The 25,326-nt window shown below is 39.2% G+C and overlaps 1 protein-coding gene across 1 annotated transcript in view; it reads left to right on the forward strand.

Annotated features, from left to right (window-relative positions):
• Nucleotides 1-25,326, forward strand: part of LOC132767554 (dynein axonemal heavy chain 11-like) — a 248,650-nt gene that overhangs the window by 170,870 nt on the left and 52,454 nt on the right. The window contains exons 55-60 of the mRNA XM_060762691.2: nt 871-1,104; nt 4,244-4,390; nt 6,373-6,486; nt 10,770-10,913; nt 13,376-13,558; nt 16,283-16,384. Coding sequence (XP_060618674.2) covers nt 871-1,104; nt 4,244-4,390; nt 6,373-6,486; nt 10,770-10,913; nt 13,376-13,558; nt 16,283-16,384 — 924 coding nt within the window. The remainder of the gene's footprint in view (nt 1-870; nt 1,105-4,243; nt 4,391-6,372; nt 6,487-10,769; nt 10,914-13,375; nt 13,559-16,282; nt 16,385-25,326) is intronic.

The following is a 25,326-nucleotide window of genomic DNA, read 5'->3' on the forward strand; positions in this document are numbered from 1 at the left end:
AAGGTCCATTATGGTAAACTGATTTCTACATACAATGAAATGTTTTTTTCTGTGTCTCCGAAGGATATCAAATTGTGGCTTTTCCCTTGCAATTACTGCTGTTTGTTTCTACTTTCTTCTGCATCTTGTCCTGTGAAACTAATGGGAGGCCCTTTCAGGGGTTTCTGGTAGTATTTTCATGGATCTGAAGTATTTACCACTTCCAAATTTATGGAAGGAAATAATATACAATTGGAAGAGTTGGCACATGGCAAAATGTTAATATTGTTGTTGCTTTTTTATTTGTACTGTGCTACAAGCTTATGAGTCCACGTCATACAGTCACTTCTTCCATCTTAATCTCTCCACCATCCTATAAGGTAGGTTTATTGAGAGTGAATGATTATTCATAATCATACACTATGATGCTTGAAACATAATAGCCAAGGGAGGGGTTCAACATTTAATGTGCCAATTTTCATAATTGGGATAATTTAAATAACTCATACAATATGCAGATTAAATGTTCAAAGTGGAAAAACTGGGTTATAGCAACATTAGATGGGGAAATGTACTGTTTCAGAGTTCAGGTGGCCATTTGGCATCATTTGGGATTTATGTTATGTCTCAAATAGGAAATGACTGTTCAATTGCTTCTGGTTTGAAGAAAAGCCCATAGAAACCTAAAACACACACACACAAAGCCCTGTAGTGAGTTCCCAATCTTCCAAGGTGCTTTTGATCATTTTAAGATGAGAAAGGAACTTGACAATTTGGGGATGAAATGGGAAGTGAATGTGGGAGGCATCTTATCCGGAAGTTGCCTATCACTAATCTAGAAGACAGCCTGAAATATTGCAAAATATGATTTAATTTATATTTGTTTTCCAGTCTCAGGTGAAGCCTTCCATCAGCCACTTCATTGCTTTTGTGCATACAAGCGTTAATGAAGTGAGCATCAAGTATCAACAAAATGAGAAGCATTACAACTACACTACTCCAAAAAGTTTCCTAGAACTCATTAAACTTTACCAGAATCTTCTGGGGAAGAAGAGAACAGAGTTGGTGCGAAAAATGGAAAGACTGGAAAACGGCTTACAAAAGCTGCAGACTACAGCTTCCCAGGTAGGCTTAGGACAAGATTTGATAGTAATAAGGCAGCAAAATAATGCTGAAATAACAAATATCTCAGTTTATACTGAAGAATTGTCTTTGATTGTATAGATCTTGGAAAACTATGAATTGCTGTTACTGACATGGATGTGCCACAACTTCTGATTGTCCTAATGCTTAACATGTACTCAAGACAATAAACTAGGATCTTATCAGATGGGCAGGGGTAATGTGGAGGACAGTGGGGAAAATTGTGGGGTAAACGTAGGGCAGCGGAGGGATCTGTTGGGCTCTGTTACCTCCCATTGAGGGCTGTAGTCTCCCTTCCCACAACATTTCCCCATCTGTCCCCACTTCCTCTTTGGCTCCTCTTCTGTTCTTCAATGAGGAGTCGGGTATACACCTGATTCCTCTGGGCTCTCCTGCTGTGACTCTTCCAGCACTGAGCCCCACAGAGTCCCGTACAGAAGTAACCTTGTATCATGATGGGCTCTGCATGACTCTGTGCCGGCAGAGGAGAGAAGCGGGAGAATACACTTATTCTCTAAGTCTGATAAAGTTACAAGATTGAATATGTAGAAACAGAATTGTTTCCCATTGGCAAGGCTGCATTTTATCACCTTGTCTACTTAAATTGTACACTGAAAATATCATATATAAAGCAGAATTAGACTCAGAGAAAGAAGATGTGAAAATTGGAGGAAGGAACATATATACCTACAGTTGTTATTAGCTATGTTAGCTTTCAGAGTTAAATGTCTCTGCCTTCGTTCCTTTGATGTAACATCAACATGTGACAGTCTGTTCTGTTGATACTGAAAAAGTTGCTTTAAATGATAATGTTGCTTTTATTGTGGCATTACATGACATTTCAAGAGATCTTCTTCCAAGAAATACCCATAAACTGTGTGTTTTCTGTTATCTCTATCCTGTAGCTAAATAATGGCCATTAATATTTCCTTGAATGAGACTTCATGAAAATTGTAGTTGTGAATATACAATCAGCTCATTTGTGAACTAACAAGCACTGCTCTGGAGCAGCCTCAGCTGACACTCATCATTTTGCATAAAACTAACTTCCTCTGTTAATAGCACATTGTGTATACGTCTCTTTGGTGTCTTACTTTAGCAGTCTGTGACACCTGTGGGAATTGGATTTGTAACTGGTGAACTTTTCATAAGCAAATGTGGCAGACAGGCTTTAAACTGCCATCATTCATGATCTGTAACATGATCAGTTCTCCCATGGATGTCACTTGTTCTAGTTTGGAGTATTTAAAGGAAAATAACAACAAAATGCAAAATACTTAGTACATAGCTGAGCTGCAGCATCATTCTGACAATTTAAAAGGAAGGTCAAGAGTGCCATCAGAGTATGGGTCTAAACTTTTCTGCTTGCTCACATCTGTCTGTCTTATCCTGGACCTCAAAATGGGGCAGGTGGTGGGTCTGAATCTTCCTTACACTAGGTTAGGGGGATGAGTCTCCCACTCTGAAAGGATCTGGCAAAATTGGACCATCAAAACTCTTATACAATTGAGCTTCTTCAGAATTTTTTAATTTGAAGCGTACTAAATATCAAGCATTAAGAAATATTAAAATATTAATTGTCCTGAACCCTCCCTCCGGCAATAAGTATGACTGTCTGCAATCTGTCTGATATGTATGTACCTGGGAGGGTTGTGTTAGAGCTGAAACAACTGCTCTGCTGACTCTTCAATTGACAGAAGAGCCCACCACCACCACCACCACCGGAATGAATGAAGGAATGAAAGAATGAGAGGCCATGTTGTGCTACATAAGATCTCCCTCAGCCTAAGGACTCAGATACTACATCAGCAAAAAGCTAGACCACACCCAGGATGGTTCTAAGTAACTTTCAATATTCCTGAACTTGAAGTGGTTTGGATTCAGTATAACTTCAGCTGGCTTACTGGATTCAAAGAACTTTTTCTGGTTCAGCTGCATTTCAGCTATATATGTGTTTTCAGGCTACAGTCTGATGGTACATCTTCACTTCACATTTACCCGGGGGGGGGGGGGGGGGAGGGATAGCTCCATGGAAGTTGCACGACTAGTAGGCTGATTTGCAGTGTTGACTCCAGCAATTCTGATTCAGAGCTCGCACTCTGGATCAGCAGTGTCTTTTCTGGCCCTAAGGACCTCATCAGATGGAGGCCCTCAAGTAGGGGAAAAGTAGGGGCATCCATGGGGCAGTGGGACAAATCCAACAGGCAGCGAAGGAAACCATTGCTCCTTGCCCCACATCGCCCCCCCCCCATCCCACAGTGGGAAGCGTAGCCACCCAGCTTCCCCACGCATTTCCCCAGCTTGTCCTATGAGAACACGGGAACACTCCCATGTTCTCAGGGCTCCATTGTAGGATACTGCCAGGATGCTGGGAGGACAGAGCTTCACCATCCACCTCTGGACCGATTCAGAGTTTTGCAATGTAGCCACCACCTAGCTTCTCAGCTGGCTCAGGGTGTGCAATGTATTTGAGGTTTTCCACTAAAATCAGGTCAGCATTTTGATGTACTTTGTTTGATGCCTGGGAGGAAAACCCCTGAAAATTGGGTGGTGATTTGCTTCAAGAAGAAGGCAGACACTGGATCAAGCTGCCTAGAAGTGCTGAGCCATTTATTTCAGTGGACTTCAGATCAATATTGCAATTTTAAGCAAACGGAAACCACAAAGAATCAAGAATTAGATCTCCAGACAATGAAGAAACATGTTGCTACCTCATTATGTTCATGTTTCCTTTGTTTACAGCACCCATAATCTTGTCCTTCTTTAATTCACAGATTATAGACTCCCCCCCCCCCCCCCCCACAAACAATGAAATCCAGAGAAGCACTGACACAAACTATTTTGGATTGCTTGGAAATTGTAGACAACATTTCTTTATTAGACCCACACATTTTGACCTCACGTTAATATGCTAATCAATAGAGTGTAAAATCATATTGGTGCCTTCAAGGTAATCTTTTTATAAATACAGAAATGTAATTATGCATCCTCTAGAGGACTGAAAATAATTATACAAGTGTACAACAAAGCCCAAGGCAATGACTCCTTTTAACTGGTTGTTTTGAATATCATTTAAATCTTGTTAAAACTTAATTACAAGATTATTCCTGTTGCATTATAGGTAGAAGATTTGAAGTCTAAGCTTGCCATTCAAGAAACAGAACTTCATCAGCGAAACAAAGACACTGAGACTCTTATTGACAAGATCAGGCAGCAGACAGAAAAACTAAGTCAAGAAAAAGCCACAGCTGATGAGGAAGAGCAGAGGGTATACACATAAATACTGTGCGTGTGTGTGCGTGTGTGTGTATATATGAGAGAGAGGGGGGGGGCATTTACTAGGGAGTCAAGGCCCATGAGATCCATGTCTGAATAAACATAAGACTACACTGTTAATAAAATGGATTGATCCCCACATTGTAAGAAATATATTGAATGAGATACTGCCTCAGGACATATACCTATGGATTCAGTTATGACACCACCTGATGCTACCTTCCAATGCTACCTTTGATGCCACAACCCAAAACACGGCCATTTCTGATGTGCTGCAGAGCAAGATGGTGAATAATGACATGCTCAGTCCTTTCTCAGGTGTGGGCAGTGCTGAGACAAGAAGCTGAAGCTCAATGCCTGTCGAGATCCTGTCACAGCTGCCTGTCTCAGCCTGCTTCACGATCAGGAGAGGAGTGGACACATCAGTACTTACTACTGAGCTCTCCAGCACCATAAAAATGGCTAGCGGGATGGAGAATGGGCTGTAAGACTTGAAAGGTAGGGTTTGGGAAATACTTTTAGTCAATGTGAACATGCAAAGCTGGTAAACAATTGAAATAATTACTTTGCCATCAGTAAAGTTTGCAACATAAATACTGAACATGTTGCCAGCCGTTGACTTTGATTTTCACACTTTGGGGAGAGGGGTCTTCACAATTCAATCCCCTACACTATATTCTCAATCACCGTGATCTTTTGCAACAACATTTCAGAAGACATAAAAGATTGCAGTTCAAAAAACAGCTCTATCTGGAAGAATATATTGTGAGACATTGTTCTTGCCTGAAACTGTTGTTGGCCTGCAGCTCCCATTAGCCCTAGGTAGCCTAGTCAGTTTTGTGTGGTTATAGAATATGTAGAGGCATCACATCTGGAAGACAACACCTTGCTCATTTCTGCCACACGCAATGATTTGAATCACATCCCTTCAGTTTTGTCTTTAAAAAGGCAAGCTTTTAATTTTAAGTAATTAATCATACCCTAACACACTCTAGGTCCCTTTGCAAACATTCTCAATAAACACTAAGATATGAAAACACTATTTTTGTTGGGAAAGCCAAGACTGTGGTCTTGGTTGGACAATGTACGAGTGGCAAATTCCAAGATTTATTTTTTTATTTTTTTGTCGAAACTGCAAGTCACTTCTGGAGCCCCGGTGGCGCAGTGGGTTAAACCCCTGTACCGGCAGGACTGAAGACAGGTTGCAGGTTCAAATCCGGGGAGAGGCGGATGAGCTCCCTTTATCAGCTCCAGCTCCTCATGCAGGGACATGAGTGAAGCCTCCCACAAGGATGATAAAAACATCAAATCATCCGGGCGTCCCCTGGGCAACGTCCTTGCAGACGGCCAATTCTCTCACACCAGAAGTGATTTTTGTGGTACTTGAAGGCAATTCAAAATTTTGCTCTTTGAATATAGAATGATAAGATACATAGAACATAAACAGGATCCTTAAATGCATCCATTAATAACATTCCTCATCTGATGATATCAGTTTATGTTGAAGACAGAACTATAGTGCCATGAAATAAGTTTTGCTAACGCCTGACCTGGATTGAATAGGAACAAATTTGTCCTACTATTGTAAATGTATTAATCTAACAAGTAACATGTTTTGGAAGATTCCTACTTTGTACTTTCTACATATTCCCTTGAAGTCCCCCTTCATATATGCTTCTTAGATGAATGTTTGTTTTCTTGTGCCACCTGCTTCCTTCCATACAATTTGACTCTCCTTCCCCATCTTCAGTATCACATCTGCATTCTTTGGCTCTTTTACTGATAAGAGCACTTATGAAAGCTTCAAAAAGGATGTGGTGTCATTTGTAGCTTTTGCTTTGTGTGGAATTGAGTTTTTGTCACACACACTCATACATAAACACACATATATATGACAAATACTCCATATATATTTATTCAGTGTCCATTTGCAAGACATAAGAGGCATAACAGTAATTGTGTTCTACTTTCTAGGTAGCAGCTATTCAAGCAGAAGTAACCAAGCAGCAGCAAGAATCTGAAAATGACCTTGCCAAAGCTGAGCCAGCACTTAATGCAGCAAATGCTGCCTTGAACACTCTAAACAGGGTAAATTTGCCTAATTATTTACATATTTAACAAGATAGCATCTTTTGAGTTTATGAACAAATAATAATAATAATAATAATAATAATAATAATAATAATCTTTATATACTGCTCTATCTCCCTGAGGGGGACTAAGGGTGGTTTCCAAGCAGCATCACCAAAACATACAGAGTAAACAGCATAACAAATGTAACAAAACAACTTAAGTATAAAATTATCACAATTACACACACACATATATAAAAATAATCCTGCTTGTTCAGAGCAATTAAAAGGCTGGGCCAAGGCTAGTGCAAACTCAAAATATGAGGGAACTGGGAATTAAGTACAGTGCTATAACAGGCTAACAGCAATAGCAGGGATGGGTCTGTGGATGCTCATTTCCAGGGCCTATTATTTATTTATTTATTTATTTATTTATTTATTACTTGCACTTGTTAACCGCCGCTCTCAGCCCTAGGGCGACTCGTGGCGGTGTACAAAACATAGAGAAAACAACAATTTACAATGATTCAAGACCACAACACAACATCTTACTAATACAAACATCTAATTAAACTAAAAATCCGCTTCGTCTTATTTTGGGTCATAATCAATCTCATGGTCGTAGTCCATTCCGGTCGTCATTCCGATAACATAGCACTCAGTTGAAGGCCTTCTCGAAGAGCCATGTTTTCAGGCCCTTACGGAAGGCCATAAGGGAGGGCGCCTGTCTAATTTCAGCAGGGAGGGAGTTCCATAGCCAGGGGGCCACCACCGAGAAGGCCCGCTCTCTTGTCCCTGCCAGGCGTGCCTGTGAGGCAGGCGGGACCGAGAGAAGGGCCTCCCCAGATGATCTCAAGGTCCTCGTGGGCTCGTAGGCCGAGATGCGGTCCGCAAGGTATTTTGGGCCGGAACCGTTTAGGGCTTTGTAGGATAGCACCAGCACCTTAAATTGGGCCCGGTAGCAGATCGGCAGCCAGTGGAGCTGGGACAGCAAGGGCGTTGTATGCTCCCTGCGTCCCGCTCCAGTTAACAACATGGCTGCCGCGCGCTGGACTAGCTGGAGCTTCCGGGCCGTCTTCAAGGGCAGCCCCACGTAGAGAGCGTTGCAGTAGTCGAGGCGGGATGTGACCAAAGCGTGTACCACCGTGGCCAAGTCAGACTTCCCAAGATACGGGCGCAGCTGGCGCACGAGCCTAAGCTGTGCAAATGCTCCCCTGGTCATCGCTGAAACCTGGTATTAGAGGTATGACCGGGGTAATAGGTAGGAAGTATTAGGCCATATCCAACAATATTTGGGGCTGTGCTAGAACTGGTCATTCTCAAAGGCTTGTTGAAACCACCAGGTCTTCAAGCTCTTACGAAAAGAGGGGAAGGATGTGGCCTGTCTTATTTCCCTTGGAAGGACGTTCCAGAGGCGGGGGGCACCACTGAGAAGGCCCTCTCTCTCATCCCCACCAACCGTACTTGTGACAGTGGTGGGAGCGAAAGGAGGGCCTCCCTGGAAGATCTTAGAGTTCATGCCGGTTCATAGAAGGAACTATAATACATTACATTTATATTACCTCATAGGTGTTGCTTCTTTATCATTCTAGTGAGTATTAGGGGTGTGCACAGAGCAACGGATTTCATACAGATTCCAGTTTGGCCATTTAGTAAACCACTCAGTTTGTTTTGGGTATGGACCCAAATTTTGCATCAAAATACAGTATTTTTGAGATATGCTTTCTGTGTCTTTGTGTCCTCCAAACACAAAAGACTAACAAATCTATAGGAATATTCATCAGTGTGTTTCAGGGGAGTCCCATTTAAATCAAGATTTCAAACTCTTTAGCAGTTATCCCAGCTTAATTCAGGATCCAGTAATTTCCAGAGCACATCTCTAACACTTAGTCTTTCAAAATCTCCTAAAACACATGGTTTTTCTGGGTTAAATTTACCTATCAAAATCACTAGATCCAAACCGAGCCCTTCAAGCTGGTCAACTGCATCAATAGAATTTAAGCAAGTGTTAACTTACCAAACTTTCATTGATTCAGAAAATTTGCTCTAGCTGAAGCTAAGAATTGGATTCAGATCAGTTTTTTGTCTTGTATTTGTTTTACTGGATTTACTGGTTCTGGCCATTTGAAAGACATGGTGGCCATGTCTTTCAAATGGCCACCAGCTTTCTGAAAATATTATACGGAGCCTAAACTCACAGAAAGGCATTTCACGGCAAGTACCTATCCCCCCCCCCCCCCCCGTTCTTACTAAACTCCTGCTATTTAAATGTATACTTATTCAATTATAACTCCTCACAAACTCATTTATATAGTACATTCTTCCCAACTACGTATAGCCGATGCATGTAGAAGAGGTACTATTTCTCATCTATGTTCTCTTTGATTTTTTTTTCTTTATGAGACATTCAGCCCCTAGCAGGGAAATGCTTTCTACCCAGCACTGAAAAAGTAGATATTCTCACCTTTGGTCAAAGAAAAATCTTACTTTGAATCAGCTGCTAATGAGAAATTAGACATTTTTCCTGCCTTGGAACTAGCTAATGTTGGTACTAGGGCTGGAACTGAACCTAGATCTAAAGAATGGATCAAGTTCTGAAGAAGAAGCTGGAGATCAAGCTGACCTAAAGCCCCCATGATTGCAGTCCACGTAGCATTGAAGCTGATTCCTTAGCAGGAAAAGAATGTTCTCTATCCATTTTGGGGGCTATCTATCTATCTATCTATCTATCTATCTATCTATCTATCTATCTATCTATCCAGAACATCTCCCTTTCTCCCTTCAGCCAAAAAAGCTCCCCAAGTGGCTTACAAATTGTTAATTTGACATTTTTCTGCCCTCAGGCTGCCCATTCAGAAAGTTAATGAATTCGTGTTTGCTGAGTCCTCTCTTCTACCAGTCTTTTAAGTTGGTTATGATGGGTTAGTGGTCCAGATCCATCAACCACCTAGGAGCAATCCTGGAACATGCATGCACAAACATACATACATACATATGTATTTTCACTTTTATGTATACAGGCTGTTCCTGGGCTACAAACATCCAACTTACACATGACTTCTAATTACAAACAGGGGGGAGATAACAAGTGAGAGGAAGTTACCCCTAGAAAGGGAAATTCACTCCTAGAAGAGTTTTCCTGGGGAAAAGGTGTCTCCACTGAAGCTTTCTCACCAATCTTTGTTTGTACAACAACCCAAAACTTTCAAAATCCAATTCTCACAGAGAGAGGAAGTGAGGTGAAATGTTCTGAACAGTGGCACAGACAGCAAAACAAACACCTTTCCCTATACTATCCAAAACACACAAACAAAATGGCTGGAGTGACACTTAAAAATGTACCTGTTCGGATTTACATACAAAATCAATTTATGATCAAACCTACAGAATCTATCTTATTCGTAACTCTGGGACTGTCTGAATAGATAAATACAGTCCTATTGTATTTCTAACACCTTTATGTTTTTCTGTGTCTCTTTCAGCTAAATCTGACTGAGCTAAGAACTTTTCCTAATCCGCCTGCAATTGTAACAAAAACAGGGGAATTCCAGATAAGAAACAATCAGGGCCAGCTAATCATCTCCTCACAAAGGATTCCCCCAGGCAGGAAGCAGCCAAGCTTTGAAGCTGCAAGGCTATTAAATTCTAATCAACGTGATCAGTTGCAACATTCACACATACCTCAAACAGACAAGTGTTCTTTCTCCCACCCTGGACATTCCACAGATACATAACCCCACTTGCCTAGTTTCCAACAAACCTCACAACCTCTGAGGATGCCTGCCATAGATGTGGGTGAAATGTCAGGAGAAAATGCTTCTTGAATATGGCCACACAGCCTGGAAAACTCACAAGAGGCACTAGATACTTTAGGAATTATTTTAAAAAAGTTTATAGGAAATAATTATGACAGTTGAAATTATTTTTGACATGACAGAGAGTGGCTCTAAACAAGAATTTCATAATGCTACCACTTTGCTCATTCATTGCATTTCCCTGGTGTTTCAGACATTTTACTTCACCCAAAATCCAATTCTCACAGAGAGAGGAAGTGAGGTGAAATGTTCTGAACAGTGGCACAGACAGCAAAACAAACACCTTTCCCTATACTATCCAAAACACACAAACAAAATGGCTGGAGTGACACTTAAAAATGTACCTGTTCTGATTTACATACAAAATCAATGTATGATCAAACCTACAGAATCTATCTTATTCGTAACTCTGGGACTGTCTGAATAGATAAATACAGTCCTATTGTATTTCTAACACCTTTATGTTTTTCTGTGTCTCTTTCAGCTAAATCTGACTGAGCTAAGAACTTTTCCTAATCCGCCTGCAATTGTAACAAATGTAACTGCGGCTGTTCTTGTCCTTTTGTCCCCAAATGGCAAGATTCCAAAGGACAGAAGCTGGAAAACCACAAAGATGTACATGAGTAAGGTAATGGAGGATGTTCAGATAGAGGGCGCAGATGACAACACAGAACTCTAAGTAAATATTTCTAAGTTAGTACATCCTGGTCTGCTGTTATATATTGGAGAAAAATGCCAAAGATAATGGAAATGACAGGAGTTTGTCAAAGAACTTCAGAAAAGGTGTCAAAGTAATTAGGCACCTTTGACATTCTATCATAGAGGGAAACATTGTAATGACTTGCTTTGCACAGTAAGTTTTCCCCCAAATTATGCTTATTAAATGTCAGCAGAGTGTGTCTTGTAACCATAAAGACCACTCTACAAAGGCGAGGATACTACAAAAAAAATCAGTGCATTCCAAAACAACATGCAACATTTTCTGTATAATCTATGCTACGTCTACTTTGCAACTATACTATTTCTGATGATGATGATGATTAGACTGAACCAAGGGCATTGTTAAACAGAGCCTAGGAATCAAGCTTTTCTGAAGCTGTTATTACTCCCATAGCATAAAAACTACAGGTTTCGGTACTGTGTCCTTATTTTTTGTTCTGTCCAATTAATAGTAGCTTGAAGAAGAGGTCATTATGACCAGCATGTTCACTGGTGGTGGTTAGCCACCAGTGCGCCTGCTTCTTCTGTAGCTGCCTTGATCAAAATATTTAGTTTTTTCTTTAAGTCAGTGTTTCTCCAACTCTGCTCCTCCAGGTGTTTTGAACTTTAGCTCCCACCATTCCTAACAACCATTCCTAATTTCTGGGAGCTGAAGTCCAAAACACCTGGAGAAGCAGAGTTTGAGAAACACTGTTTTCAGTCATAGATCTCACTGATCCTGTCTGCCTTGACAACAAATTTGACTTTTCCAGCAGCTGTGTTTTAAACACTTGAAGTAAGATTGAGTAAAAATTGACTTTCAATGGGAATGGGAAACTAGTGTTTTAAAAATTCTAAAATCGGGACATTAAATAAAGAACAACACTCAAAAACAGGGGAATTCCAGATAAGAAACAATCAGGGCCAGATAATCATCTCCTCACAAAGGATTCCCCCAGGCAGGAAGCAGCCAAGCTTTGAAGCTGCAAGGCTATTAAATTCTAATCAACGTGATCAGTTGCAACATTCACACATACCTCAAACAGACAAGCGTTCTTTCTCCCACCCTGGACATTCCACAGATACATAACCCCACTTGCCTAGTTTCCAACAAACCTCACAACCTCTGAGGATGCCTGCCATAGATGTGGGTGAAATGTCAGGAGAAAATGCTTCTTGAACATGGCCACACAGCCTGGAAAACTCACAGGAGGCACTAGATACTTTAGGAATTATTTTTAAAAAGTTTATAGGAAATAATTATGACAGTTGAAATTATTTTTGACATGACAGAGAGTGGCTCTAAACAAGAATTTCATAATGCTACCACTTTGCTCATTCATTGCATTTCCCTGGTGTTTCAGACATTTTACTTCACCCAAACTCATTTCCAATGCCTCCTCCATCCTTTTTTCTTAGCATTGGAAATACATTCGGGATTAAAAGGTGATGTGGCTGCACAGCTCCTTTTATAAAAGCTACAAGTGAGCTGCTGCAAATATAGCAAGAAACACATTTCAGTAGGAATTGGGATGGACCACAGGAATTTTGCTCCTGCTTCATTATTTGTTTTATTTAAAAATGCTTTGTTTTGCTAGTACTGATTCATTGCCACACACCTTCCTTCTGAAGAAGGGAAATAGTTCCTTTTGACATGGGTTTACCTCAAAGCAGATATAAATTATTTTGAAATTCTATTATTCATGCATGTACATGTGCCTTCAAGTCAGCTTTTGACTTAAGGCCACCTCGTTAAATTCATAAGGGTTTCTTAAGCAGGGAATGTTATTCAGATATGGTTTTGCCAATTCTTTCATCTGAAATGCAACCTAGAGTGCCTGGAATGCATTGGCAGTCTCTTATCAAAATAGTGGTATGTTTAAAGTATTTAGGTCCCTCTCATTCATAGGGTTTCCATCAGTTGAATATAAGTTGGTAGCAAAACAAAAATGAGAGCTTTAGATAGCTTTTAGTTGCTGTTTTCATCACCTTCCTCGGAATAAGCATACATAAGCCAGGTTTTTTTCTGTTCAAAATCCCGGAAGCAATCAATCTGCTCACTTGGTAACAGGTTGCCATTCATTTCATTCTTTTCATTTTGAAGGAACAACATGGGCAATTAAAGAGACACTAAAATCATGGCCCAAATCAGTGGTTCCCAACCTTTGGGCTTCCAGGCTTCCAATTCCTAACAGGTGGTAAGATGGCTTGGATTTCTGGGAGTTGAAGTCCAAAACACTTGGAGGCCCAAAGGTTGGGATACATCTTCCTTATACTAAAGTAGAAGTGATTAAATAACTTTGATCATGATGGATGTTCATAAGCCCTTCACTTAATATCTTATAATCAATTAATAGATTTGGAATGGATGCACTCCTGTTTGCTCAATAGGTAGATGACTTCCTTCAAAGTCTGGTCAATTTTGACAAAGAACATATTCCTGAAGCAACTGTTAAAGCTGTGAAAGAAGATTACCTGAGTGATCCAGAATTCAACCCAGAATTTGTACGGACCAAGTCTTCCGCTGCTGCTGGTCTTTGTGCATGGGTTATTAATATTATTAAGTTCCAGGAGGTAAGAGTTGAAAATATTATTTTTCTTAACATTGCAGCCATGTTTCTAAATTCCATAAAGAATTATAACCACAGTTGTACTATGAATTTCCTTATTATCCCCAGCCATCATAGCTCATAGTCCAACACATCTGAAAAACACAAAAACTACTATAGGACGAGCCTGGTATATCTTATTTCTATTTAAGAGGGACTTCGTTTGCAATGGACTGGGATCTTCCCATTAATGGTTGATGATATGTTGGTTGTTTTCTTTGATCAACAAAGAATCTCCCAAACACTTGGTGTGCTCAGTACATGAAATAGTCAAAATGTAAGATCATGACTTAACAATTGAAATGTCCTCAATACTTTTTCGTTTGAATTTTGTAAATCTCAGAAACCTCCTGAAGTCATTTCATTTTCAGTGCAAGGAAGCAAAGCAAAGCCAAAAAGGCTGTCTTTCCTCTTTAAATTAATGGCCTCTTGCCATTAGGAGAGGGAAGCAGCAGGGAGAAAGCAGAGCTTGCTGGGAAAGAGACTGAGAAAGCACAGAATTCTGGGAAATGTAATTCAGGAAGGCGAGGGGCCCTATTCCAGAGAATCCAAAAGACCCTGCCCTAAAATACATTTACCAGACTTTGGTCAGCATCAGAAAGCCCCAATCAGGATAGGGGAGAGATGTGTCCCTCCATAGCAGCAGCAAGACAGTGTTTCAATAATTTTTTGAATCTGCAAAGAGGAGGACTGACTGATACTTCAAGTAAGTAAATCTCTGTGCTGGGGTGGGAAGAAATCCCTAAATGAAAGTTCTATTGATTAATATGAGAGACAGTCAATGAGATAGCTGTTGTGGCTTTTAAAAAAACATTTTTGTCAAAACTTTTTTTTAAAATCCCTAAAATCAGTAGATGTGTGAATATTTCTGAAAGTTGGGGGAAATGATTCCCCTGGTATATTGAGTCATTGTATAGAAAATTCTAGGCAATAGCTCTTGTTGCGTTTTTTTTTTTACAAAAATGTTGTTTTGAAAATTCAACAAAAATCCATGGATAAGTGAAATGTTCTGAAACTTGATGGGCCAACAGTGATAAATGCATTCTACCATTGTAGCAAGTTTCACCCCAATAGCTGTAAAAATGAGGGAGAAAGGAGTCCCTGAATTTTCCCCATTTGCACAATTACTGTAACGAAAAAGCAACGAAATTTCGTTACTTTTCTTATAGTAACAAAATTTTTACTAGCAACACTTTAGAAAACACTCTAGAAATGAAACACCGGTACCCCCTAATTTTGTAGTGAGATTGAAACATTTTTTTTCATCGATCGCACAGCCCTAATGTACACTCTAAATGTGGTTGATAATGTTTATGTCAGGTTCAGTTTTTTCACTATATGCATAAAGATATGGTGCCACACTGATGATTAAACACTTCATTTATACTTGCATGTCAATCTATTAGTGAGCTGTTAATTCAAGTGCTCTTATGATATATTTTATTGCCATTACTACATTTATCACAGGTAGATGCAAAATGTAGACAAAGGTATATGTTCTCATTAATGATGAGCAGCCTATTCATCTTACTAGAATGTAATTAATGCTAGATACAATACTTAATTTTTCACTCTTTGTCATGATGCATATTTAGCATTTCTTCTACCCTTTATCAATTTGCTTCCCTATTGTGTGGACCTCTCCAAAAGATATATGTAAGTGTTGACTTTTATGGGTTTTTTTAAAGTTAGCAATTTATTTTCAGTGCAGTCTAACCTGCATCATTTATACAAACTTTAGAGGTGTCCATATTGATTATGTATACATTTTCCCCCTAAATGACTAGATGCTAATGTTGATCAGTTGAATTTATAAACAAAATTGAAAATAAAAATGGTAACATTAGAGTGTTAAAATCTTATATTAAATGTTAAGATGCCATATTGTACTTTTTATCTGATTACATATTTTACGTGAGCCTTCGGAGCCCATTCTACAAGTATAATTTCACAGATGCTAAATATCCTTGTTTTTTAATCCAGTATGAAATTTGTTAAAATTTACAAGTTTAAAAGCCTGCAGAGCCAAAGTGACAGGCACCTCTAGTCCAAACGTGCATCCAGTGCTCTACAGTTTTGTTGGAGGATTAGTATTGCAACCAACTTTAAATCCGATTATGACTCTGTAATGGAGAGGTGGGAAACTGCTAAACGACAGTGGATTTCACCTGTTGCAATTATTAACATGGACTCCTAAGGTCTCACCCATCCATTTTCCTGAAAGTGGGTTTTCTGTTGTTGATTTTAAATATATATTTTGGTCCAGTCCTCTTATTTGAAAGCCAGTAAGCTGAAGATCACTAAACTATCGAACTTCTAGTTCATACCTCAGCACTTAGAGCCACTATTTTAACTCACCACTAGAAACTGCACAATATATACGACTCCCTTCTGTTGTATTAATCTACTGATATCCAATCCTGCTTAGTTATGATGTATAAGTCAAATGAAGTAGATTGGACTATTGTATTGAATTGTATTTCTTTTTTTTTCTTGCACCTGTCTCCCTTTTCCCTTTGTATCATATTCCTGGAGTCACCACTCAGCTCTCACGTCTACTCCTTAGCAAGCTTCTTATTTACCACCATTACAGTCATCTTGTTAAATTCCTCTGTTTGCACTTGGTCAGTAGTTTTGCCATATTCTGTGAAAAGCACAGTTTAAAAACATCTCTTCTTCTGTTTTATAGGTGTATTGTGAAGTAGATCTGAAACGTCAGGCCCTGGCACAAGCCAATGCAGACTTGATCATTGCAGCTGAAAAACTTGACTCCATCCGAAGAAAACTTGCTGTAAGTCTTATCACCTTTTACATAATTCTGTAGACTTTCCCTTCTTTCTTAGGTAGCAAATAGACAACTTTCCTTCTCAAGATTTTAAAATTACATTTAAGTTTAATGAGGTTACTGTATTGAGTACTATGTGGGGAGGTTCTTCTACTGTTGCAGTACTGCTCCTCATGTAGTGGGACTTCCCTTTCATGAATCCCCTCAGCACTTCTTCTCCTACACACTCCAGATTTATTTTACAGCATTCCTTATTTTACTACAACCCAAATTTGTATATGAAAAAGGCTGTATGAGAAAGGCCAAATCTATTACAAAAATGTTATCTGTTCAACTAGTGAGTAGACCTCTAGGGATACAACAGAGTATTTACATAGAAATATGTGAGTTTCCATACTGAATTGTTTACTGCCTTCCACTTTTGCTTGATGCACCATTTTGCAATTAAAGTATCAAATATTCTTGCTCTTATTACCTGAGTCTTTATTGTTTTTTAGCCTAAGCATTAGAAGGTGAAAGTTGCAAAGCTACATACACCCATTTATCTGGGTATAAGCTCCATTGGAAACAATGAAACGGCTCATATGGACAATGTGTTACACCCTGTAAGCCATGTGGATGACTTTGCTTCCTGGTATTTGCAGAATGTACTTCTAATATCAATGTATACCGCACTGACATTGGAAGTACATTCTGCAAATACGAGGGAGAAAAGGCATCTAAATGGTTTACAGGGGTGTAACTTTGGATCTGCTGTGTGAAGAATATAATTGAATATATATGATAGAATATAATAAGAAGAAATATACATGTTGTCTATTGTTCAGACACGGTCTCAGGATATTATGGTAATGCCAAAGCTTTTTTGATCCTCATTTCCCAGGCCATTTTAAATTAATGCAGTATTGGTTACTTGACTTGTGTCCTTATACTGTCTCAGAGACAAAAAAGTTGGCCTCCAAATAAACACAGTTATTGTTTACTGGATGCAGATTCAGTGGAGAGCAAACAAGGAAAATAGGAATGTTTGCACTAAAGCAAATTAATCCTAATGCTTGATTAGCATGCTATTACTAATGCACTTTAACACTTTGATGATAACTCCAGAATTCTAAAAAAGGTTCAGGGGAAATTGATGTAAACCAAGTCCTGAAATGCTGCATTGAACTGTCTGTGAAACATAAACAGCTGGAGGGAATGGAAAGAATACAAGGGAGCTGTGGAAGAAAGAAGGGCAAGGAAAACTGGCATATTTCTAGAGAGAGAATAGGAAGCAAACCAAAACAAAAAGAACTTGAAACTCTGAATACTTTGAGGCAATCTGATCAAAAACAAAGTGTTGGCGTTTCTTATGAAATTCAAAATCAGTCAAACTTAGAACTGGCTCATTTAAATCAATGGGACTTCAACCTTGGCTAACGTAAGCTTCATTGATGTCAGTGTGTCCAGTTCAAGTGTCACTTAGGCCCTTTTCACACTCCCATATAATCCAGATTATCAAAGCAAATAATACATATTATTTGCTTTGATCTGGATTATATGAGTCCACACTGCCATATCATCCAATTCAAATAAGATAATCTGGATTTTATATGGTGGTGTAGAAGGGGCCTAACTTTGTATTTTAGCTTATATGTATAGTTTATACTAATTCAGCAATATGTAGTTCAACCCAAACATTAAAATCTATACATTACAATACATTCCCTCTATCAATTGACATGAAATTACTGAAGTCCAAGCAGTATCAGATAATAAAACAGGAAACTTGAGCTGGGACCTAGTTCACCTGATAAGGAATAATGAAGTACAAAGTTGCCGTTAACCTTCATGACTTTTTCGAAGTTACAAAGCTAGTTATAAAAACAAGTTATAAAATCTACCAGTAGGTGAGCATTTCATTCTATTTATGATTTGACGATTTGAGTTCAAAAGGGATGTGATATAAGACTAGGGAACAATGAACATTTGAACTCAAAATGTTCCATGTTTTTTTCTTCTTCTTCACAATTCCAAAAGATGGTTTCTCAATAGAGATATTGATTTTCTAGCATTTGTCCAACAATAATCCACAGAAATGAGCCTGGTCACTCAACTGAAATGTTGGTCTTAATTCAAGGACTTTTTACTTGATACATTAACCTGTTGTTTTTCAATTATATCATGTGCGGGAAGGGCAAGAGAAGGGGAGAGAAAAGAGCTCACATAACATAGTGACCAGGGTTCCCACAATTCCCATGCTTATTCTGCCAGGTGGCCACAGCTCAGAGTCAGAAAATAAGCACATATTACTGTTCTGCAATAGTCTCTTTAACTACTGTATACAATCATGTATAAGTCAAGGGCAGGTTTGGGGGTCAACATAAGGATTTTTTTAAATCTAATATGTGGTTAAGGATCATTTTATGGAGAAGAAACCACTCCAGGTATTCCAAAAGGTCTTTTGCCACTCTATTCAGAGAATGTGATAATTCCTTTTTGATAAAATGTAAGGTACAGTGTTAACTCTTATCTGAGTAGAGCGGCAAAAGGCAAGAGTTGTTCATTCTGGGAGAACTGAAGAGAACCTCTGACTCCCTCTACTCTTTCTGCCATGGCACTGCTACCATCCTTTTTAATGCCCAAGCAAGAAAATGACAGTGGTTCTTTGGCACTTCCCCTCAACTGAGCGGCAAGAGAGTAGAAGACCTCAGTGTTTCTTTTTAGTTCTCCCAGGATGAAGTACTGATCCATTTAGTTTTCTTGGCAAGAATACTGGGGTAGTTTGCCATTGCCTTCCCCAGGGACAGTGCCTTGGACAGCGAGAAGATCCAACCAGTCCATACTTCAAGAAATAAAGCCTGACTGCTCATTGGAGAAGAGAATGATACTCGGGGAAATGGAAGGAAAAAGGAAGAGGGGCCGACCAAGGGCAAGATGGATGGATGGCATCCTTGAAGTGACTGGATTGACCTTGAAGGAGCTGGGCGTGGTGACAACCGACAGGGAGCTCTGGCGTGGACTGGTCCATGAAGTCACGAAGAGTCGGAAATGACTGAACGAATGAACAACAAGAAGGATGAAGTAAGCTAAGCAAGGTCAGCCCTAGTTAGCAATTTAATGGGATATCGCCACTGAATACTAAGTGCTGTCAACTAAGTTTCAAAAGAAGAAACTAACAAATCACCTTGAGTATTCCTTAAGAAAATCTTATAAAATTCTTGGGGAAACTATAAGCGGATAGATAACTCTCCCTCAATGGATTGTCACCTTGTTGTGGTGAGGGGGCTTGCATGTTCCAATGAACCTGTGGGTGTAACCAACTGAGTAATGCACTCCCTGGGGCGAGGGGGTGGTTCCAGACCGAGCACAATCTGGAGACCTCAATGGTGGATCAGGTGGAAGATAACATGGTACATGTTACAATGGCTAATGAAGGTGGAAGAAGGCTGCAACAGATTGAGAAGCCAGCGTCGTCATCTTAACCACGTCACTGGTTGGGATCCTCACTCTGTGAACACTTTGTGTGATTGGCTGTGCACTGGCCTCCCCATATTAAAAAAAAATTCACGCACAGCCATCTTCCAAGAATTTGGAGGGCCGTCATACTCAGACAATGAGGAATTGCCTAAGAAGAAGAAGGAGAAGAAAGATAGGTGACTCAAAGCTACATAAAGGCACCCAAGAGTATCATCCAGCAACACAACAAATAAGGTTGAAAGGACACACACACATCCTGGTTGATGATAACAAAACCCCCAAGTTTTTTCTCTGGTTTGTGACCATTGTTTGTGAGCCAAAAAGGCAAAAAATAACAAACAAAGGCTACATAGTTCTTCCCTCTCTAGTTTTGACATGACACATTAAGAATATCCTAGTGCTGACTCTTCTTTGTAGGATATTTTTGTCAAGATATTTTGTGACGTTAAATGTATATCAGTGAAGTCAAAGCTAAACACGAATGAGTTTAATGAAGCTTAGTCCCAGGCAGCTATGAATTTGAGTTCAGTCACTTTCTCTGACCTTGTGAGGTGCTACAGTGGTTTGTTTTGCACATCCTCATTTTGTGGTAGCATTGTAAAACAGAGTTTCTCTGTGTATAAATAACTGAAAAGCAGTGTGTGTGTGTGCACGTAAATGCATGCACACACACACACACATTTCTGCCAAAGATTATGATTTTATTTATTTATTTGTATTTAAGGGTTGACATTATGTCTTTTACTGTTGATATTGTTGGAATGATTACTCTTGGAGTATGACTTCTAAGAACTTATTTGATCATTGAATTTGACCCTGGTGTTGGAAAAGATTCTCTACCCTTCTAATGGAATCCAAGAATATGTCATCATTTAGGTGTTAATTACAGAAATAACTGTCCTTTGCTGGAAGTAAGTTTTCCTCCTCCTCCTTTTCCTCCCCCACTTCAGATGGCTCTTTGTTTTGCTTTTTTGATGGATACTGACATTCTGAGAAATCTCAACAAACAGTTTATCACAATATTCAATTTCACAGAAGGGCCCAAACACTTTTTCCAGTGGTTCAACCGATATTTCCCCCTTTCTTCCTCCAAAAAAATTAAAATTGCACTGATATTTGAATCCTTTCAGTAGTACCATTTTTTCAGGAATGGTTGTGATGTGTGGAGCATTTTCTCTATTATTGCTCAGCTGATTGTTACATTGAAGCCTTGCGTATTACTACCTCGATGCTTGGCTGGCAAGCAGGAGCATTTCCAGGTAGATTTAAAGAAAGCAAAAATGACCAGCAGCCTGCAATAACACAAGGGATTCCTATCACCGTGGCTCAGAATCCTGCAACACAACACAAACAGATCCTTTGCATAATGACTAGTGGGGAGGGGGGTGTACTGTTAATAACGGTTATCTTTCAGTAACGTAGCAACAGCCAAATCCTTGAAAAGAGGAAGTTTTCATTTATAGAGCATTTCATTTAAACATTGAAATTTGGTATAATGTAGAGTATGAAACAAGTTTTGAAAGGAAGCTAATCATTAAGAAGGAATGCAGTGGGCATTTAATAAGTGGAAGGAACTGCAAGATAATTAACTGGCATGCATAAAGATTCATGCTTTATACCAAAATTTTAATTTTGCACATAAATGTGCCTGATGTAGGCAGCATTTAATCACCTAGCTGACAGGAGTAACTACTTTCATTTAACCTTGACTGAAGATCATGAATTCTAACAGGTTTAATTGGATACATCATTTAACAGAATGAACAGAGCAAATTTTTCTCAATTCATAGGTTCTGATTGACATGCACCAGCAATAAGGCGTTACACAATTAAAGCTGATCTGTATTCCTGGCCTGGGCACCAATTGCCATAGTGATGTGACACCGTTTGATCACGGTGGCACTGAAACTATACTGAATTTCCCCTTGTTTTGAAAAGGGCAATGCTTTAAAAGAGAGAGAGAGAGATTTGGGCACTTAAAAAAATTAATCACATTGATATGCATAAAATGCAAGGGAAGGAACATGTCTTTTTGGTAATTCAAAGAAAGGAAGGGAAATGGTGTAATCAGGTAATGAAAGAGCAATGCAATGCAAGCCTTCTATGAAGTAAATCCTGCTGGGTTCTTAGGATATCAGCTATAGGATATCCTTATTGTTTTTTTAAGTACATTATTCATATAGTGTCAAATATGTGCCCAGTCTACATCAGGGATGATTCTCACAAAAGATAACAAAATTAGTATTCATTTTCACACATCAAGTTGTGTAAATGCAATTTAATTTTACAAGCAGATTCTATCAGCTACCATGGCCAGCTGAAGACAGATGTGATTTTTAATAGCTAATTGATTTGGTACCATCTTCTAACTTCAGCTACAGCCCTGTTCTGTTGTTGTTTGTTTGTTGTTGTTGTTTGCCTTCAAGTTGTTTCAGACTTAGGGCAATCCTAAATCAACTCTACTGTGGAATTTTCGTGGAAAGATTTGTTCAGAAGGGGAATTGTCTTTGAAATTCCTCTGAGTTTGAGCGTGTGTGACTTCTCCAAGCTTATTTATTTATTTCTTGTCAAAAGCACTGTGTGTGTGTGTGTGTAAATAAATATGTATAAAACTGATAAAATAAAGATAGCACAAGCAGCTAAATAGTTTTAGACCAAAAATGGGCAACAGCAACTGCATTGTCTGTAGCTTTAAACAGTTCTTCCTCTGTGCATGAGGCAGGGCATTGTGAGCAAGCACACAGATGCAGAGTTGTTTGTTCTGCTCTAGAGTTGTACAAGGTGGAGGATTCTTCTAGGTAGTGCCATTTTGCCAGGTTGTCTTTTGATCTGCCCACTCCGCTTCTGAGTCTGTTCAGGGACTTCCAAGTTGTCCATTCTTGGTTTGACCTTGGATGCTCATGGGGTGGGAGTCATCTAGTTGGAATGGCCTGATTTTTCTGCCCAGAGGGATATTCTTGCTGTTGCTTGAGGAACAGTCAAAGGAGTGATGGTTCTCAATAAACTTGTCCTTGATTTAAGTCTACTGGGATGAGGCTGATAGCCATACACTTTGTGGCTTTCACAGTGTTCAACCTTATTTCTCTCGCAATTGCAGCAACTTCCTGTTGCACACCAGGGGGGCAATGCCAGCTAGCTTATAGAGTCTATCAACAGGTGTCGGTTTAAGACATCCTGTGATTATTCTACATGTCTCATTCAGTGTTATATTAACCTGCTTTGCGTGGGCAGATTTATGCCAGATGGGGCAGGCATACTCAGCAATTGAGTAAGACAAGGCCAGGGCTGATGTTCTTATTAATTTTGTCCAAGGTCAAAAAGTGAGTTGTCATGGCTGAGCAGAGATTTGAATCCAAAATCATAGTCCAACACTCAAACCACTATACCTCTCAGGAATCAAGTTCTGTTCGGTTCAATTTTGCTTACTTCTGAGTAGGCATATATAAGATTGTTTATCTTGGCCAGAAATCAAGGAAATTCATTATCCTGGTTCTCCCAAGGACTCAAGGCCAACAAAGTACATATATTTGATGGTGTGTATCACAAAATTTCTTTTTGCTTGTAACATTATTTTTGAGCAGATCATCCACTGCTGCCACCCCGGTGCCTGAATTCAACTGTGGTACATTATTCCCTCCACTTTGAGTATATATCCTGCCCAACTTACCATTTTATGGAGGAGAAGTCATGCAAAGCAAATATTTCAAAGAAAACTTTGAAGATGACGGGAATATGCAGTCTTTCAAAATGGAGTTGCATATATTTTCTTCACCCATATTTCATACTATGAAATCTTTAGAAAATTGCTTAGGTAAGTTAATGCTGCCCCCAGGCAAATTTAAAGTCCCTAAGCAGCTCTTTCTCACCAACCCACCAGAGGTTTTGCTGCTTCTGGCACCATTCCACAGGTCATATTTTTTTACTTAGATGAACTCAAACTCTTCCTCCCCTTCATCAATCACCAGCAGGGCTTTCCACATCTTTGGGAGGGGAGGCTTTTTTTTAGCACACTGCTATTACATTGGCACAAAGTTCAAGAATAGAAAATACAAAATGATGCCACAACCACAGAATCTATAACATGTTGCTGCTTGAAATAGAAGCTCCTGTCCTAATTATTCTTATGTCTGGAAGAGGCTGACATACATTGACCTTGGCCAGTTAACACATACACTTTCCTTTACTCATCTTAAAGGTTTATTTTAAGAAGAAGCGATTGCTTCAGACTTCCCATGCTTCTTCTTTCTGGATGGTTGAATTAAAACATGTATCTATAAAAATAATCGAGCACTCTGCAACATTTTTAAAGATATTCTGTGAAATATTATAAGCCACAAATCCCAATTCCCAAAAGAGTTTCAAAGCAATGTTGTTTTCTCTTCTGTATCAGTGAATTCCTGTGAAAACAAATTGTTTGTCAGGCACTCCCTGGTGGTAGACTTGTAGTCCCTTTAAGCAAATCCCCTCTTTTAGTTCCTGTAATATAAAAGTACAAGCAGTACCCAAGTTACAAACAAGATAGGTTTTTAAATTGAATTTGTATGTAAGTCAAAACTGGTACATTTTTAAGTGTAACTCCAGCCGCATACATACACACATACATGCTTTGGATAGCATATGGAAGAGCTAACACCTCTGTGGTGTTTGTTTTGCTGTCTGTGACCCTGTTCTGAAGATTTCACCGCACTTTCTGTACCTGTGAGAATTGGATTTTGAGAAATTTAGTGTGTTGTGGAAACAAAGATTGGTGAGAAAGCTTCAGTGGAGACACCTTTTCCAAATGATAACTCTCTCAGGAGAGGCTTTCACTTCCATGGGGTAGATTTCTCTCACTTTCTGTTGTCTTGCCCCCATTCTTAACTGTATTATTTGTAAGTTGGATGTTTGTAACTGCCTGTATTGGATTGGAGGCAAGGGATGACTTCAGTATATTCTTGCTTTGCCTAATTGAGCATAATATCTTACTTGATATCATAGGCCAATAAAGGATAAGTAATACAAGTTGTTTAGAGGTTTGATTCCACTCCACATTTTTGTTGTTGTTGTTGTTGCTTAAAATACCCTACTAGTCACTGGAGAGCCAGAATGATGCTGTGGTTTGAGTATGACTCTGGAGACCATGTTTTGATACCTCACTGGACCCCAGAAAAATCTGCAATAAGGGTTAAGGTCAGAAAAATCTTGAAGGTACACAACAATACAGCCAGTTGTGAGTGTATTTACTGATTGAGCACTGATTGTTGGTCAGCTGCTATCAGCTTGCATGGCTTGACTCTGGAACTTGTTCACCCATTCAAACCAGCTGAATTGGAGGTAGGTTGGTGAGAAGAACTGACCCCTTTGAAAAGAAGCACAAATTGGGTTGTGTCAATACAGTAACTTTAGGGACTTTTAATGAATGAATAGAATAGAAGTGTGGGCCAAATAAAGAAATGTTACTGCAATGGCTAAGCTAATTTTAGAATGCTTTCTGTTGTGTGAATTGAAGA

Source organism: Anolis sagrei, chromosome 1 (genome assembly GCF_037176765.1).
Source record: "Anolis sagrei isolate rAnoSag1 chromosome 1, rAnoSag1.mat, whole genome shotgun sequence".
Lineage (NCBI taxonomy): Eukaryota > Metazoa > Chordata > Lepidosauria > Squamata > Dactyloidae > Anolis > Anolis sagrei.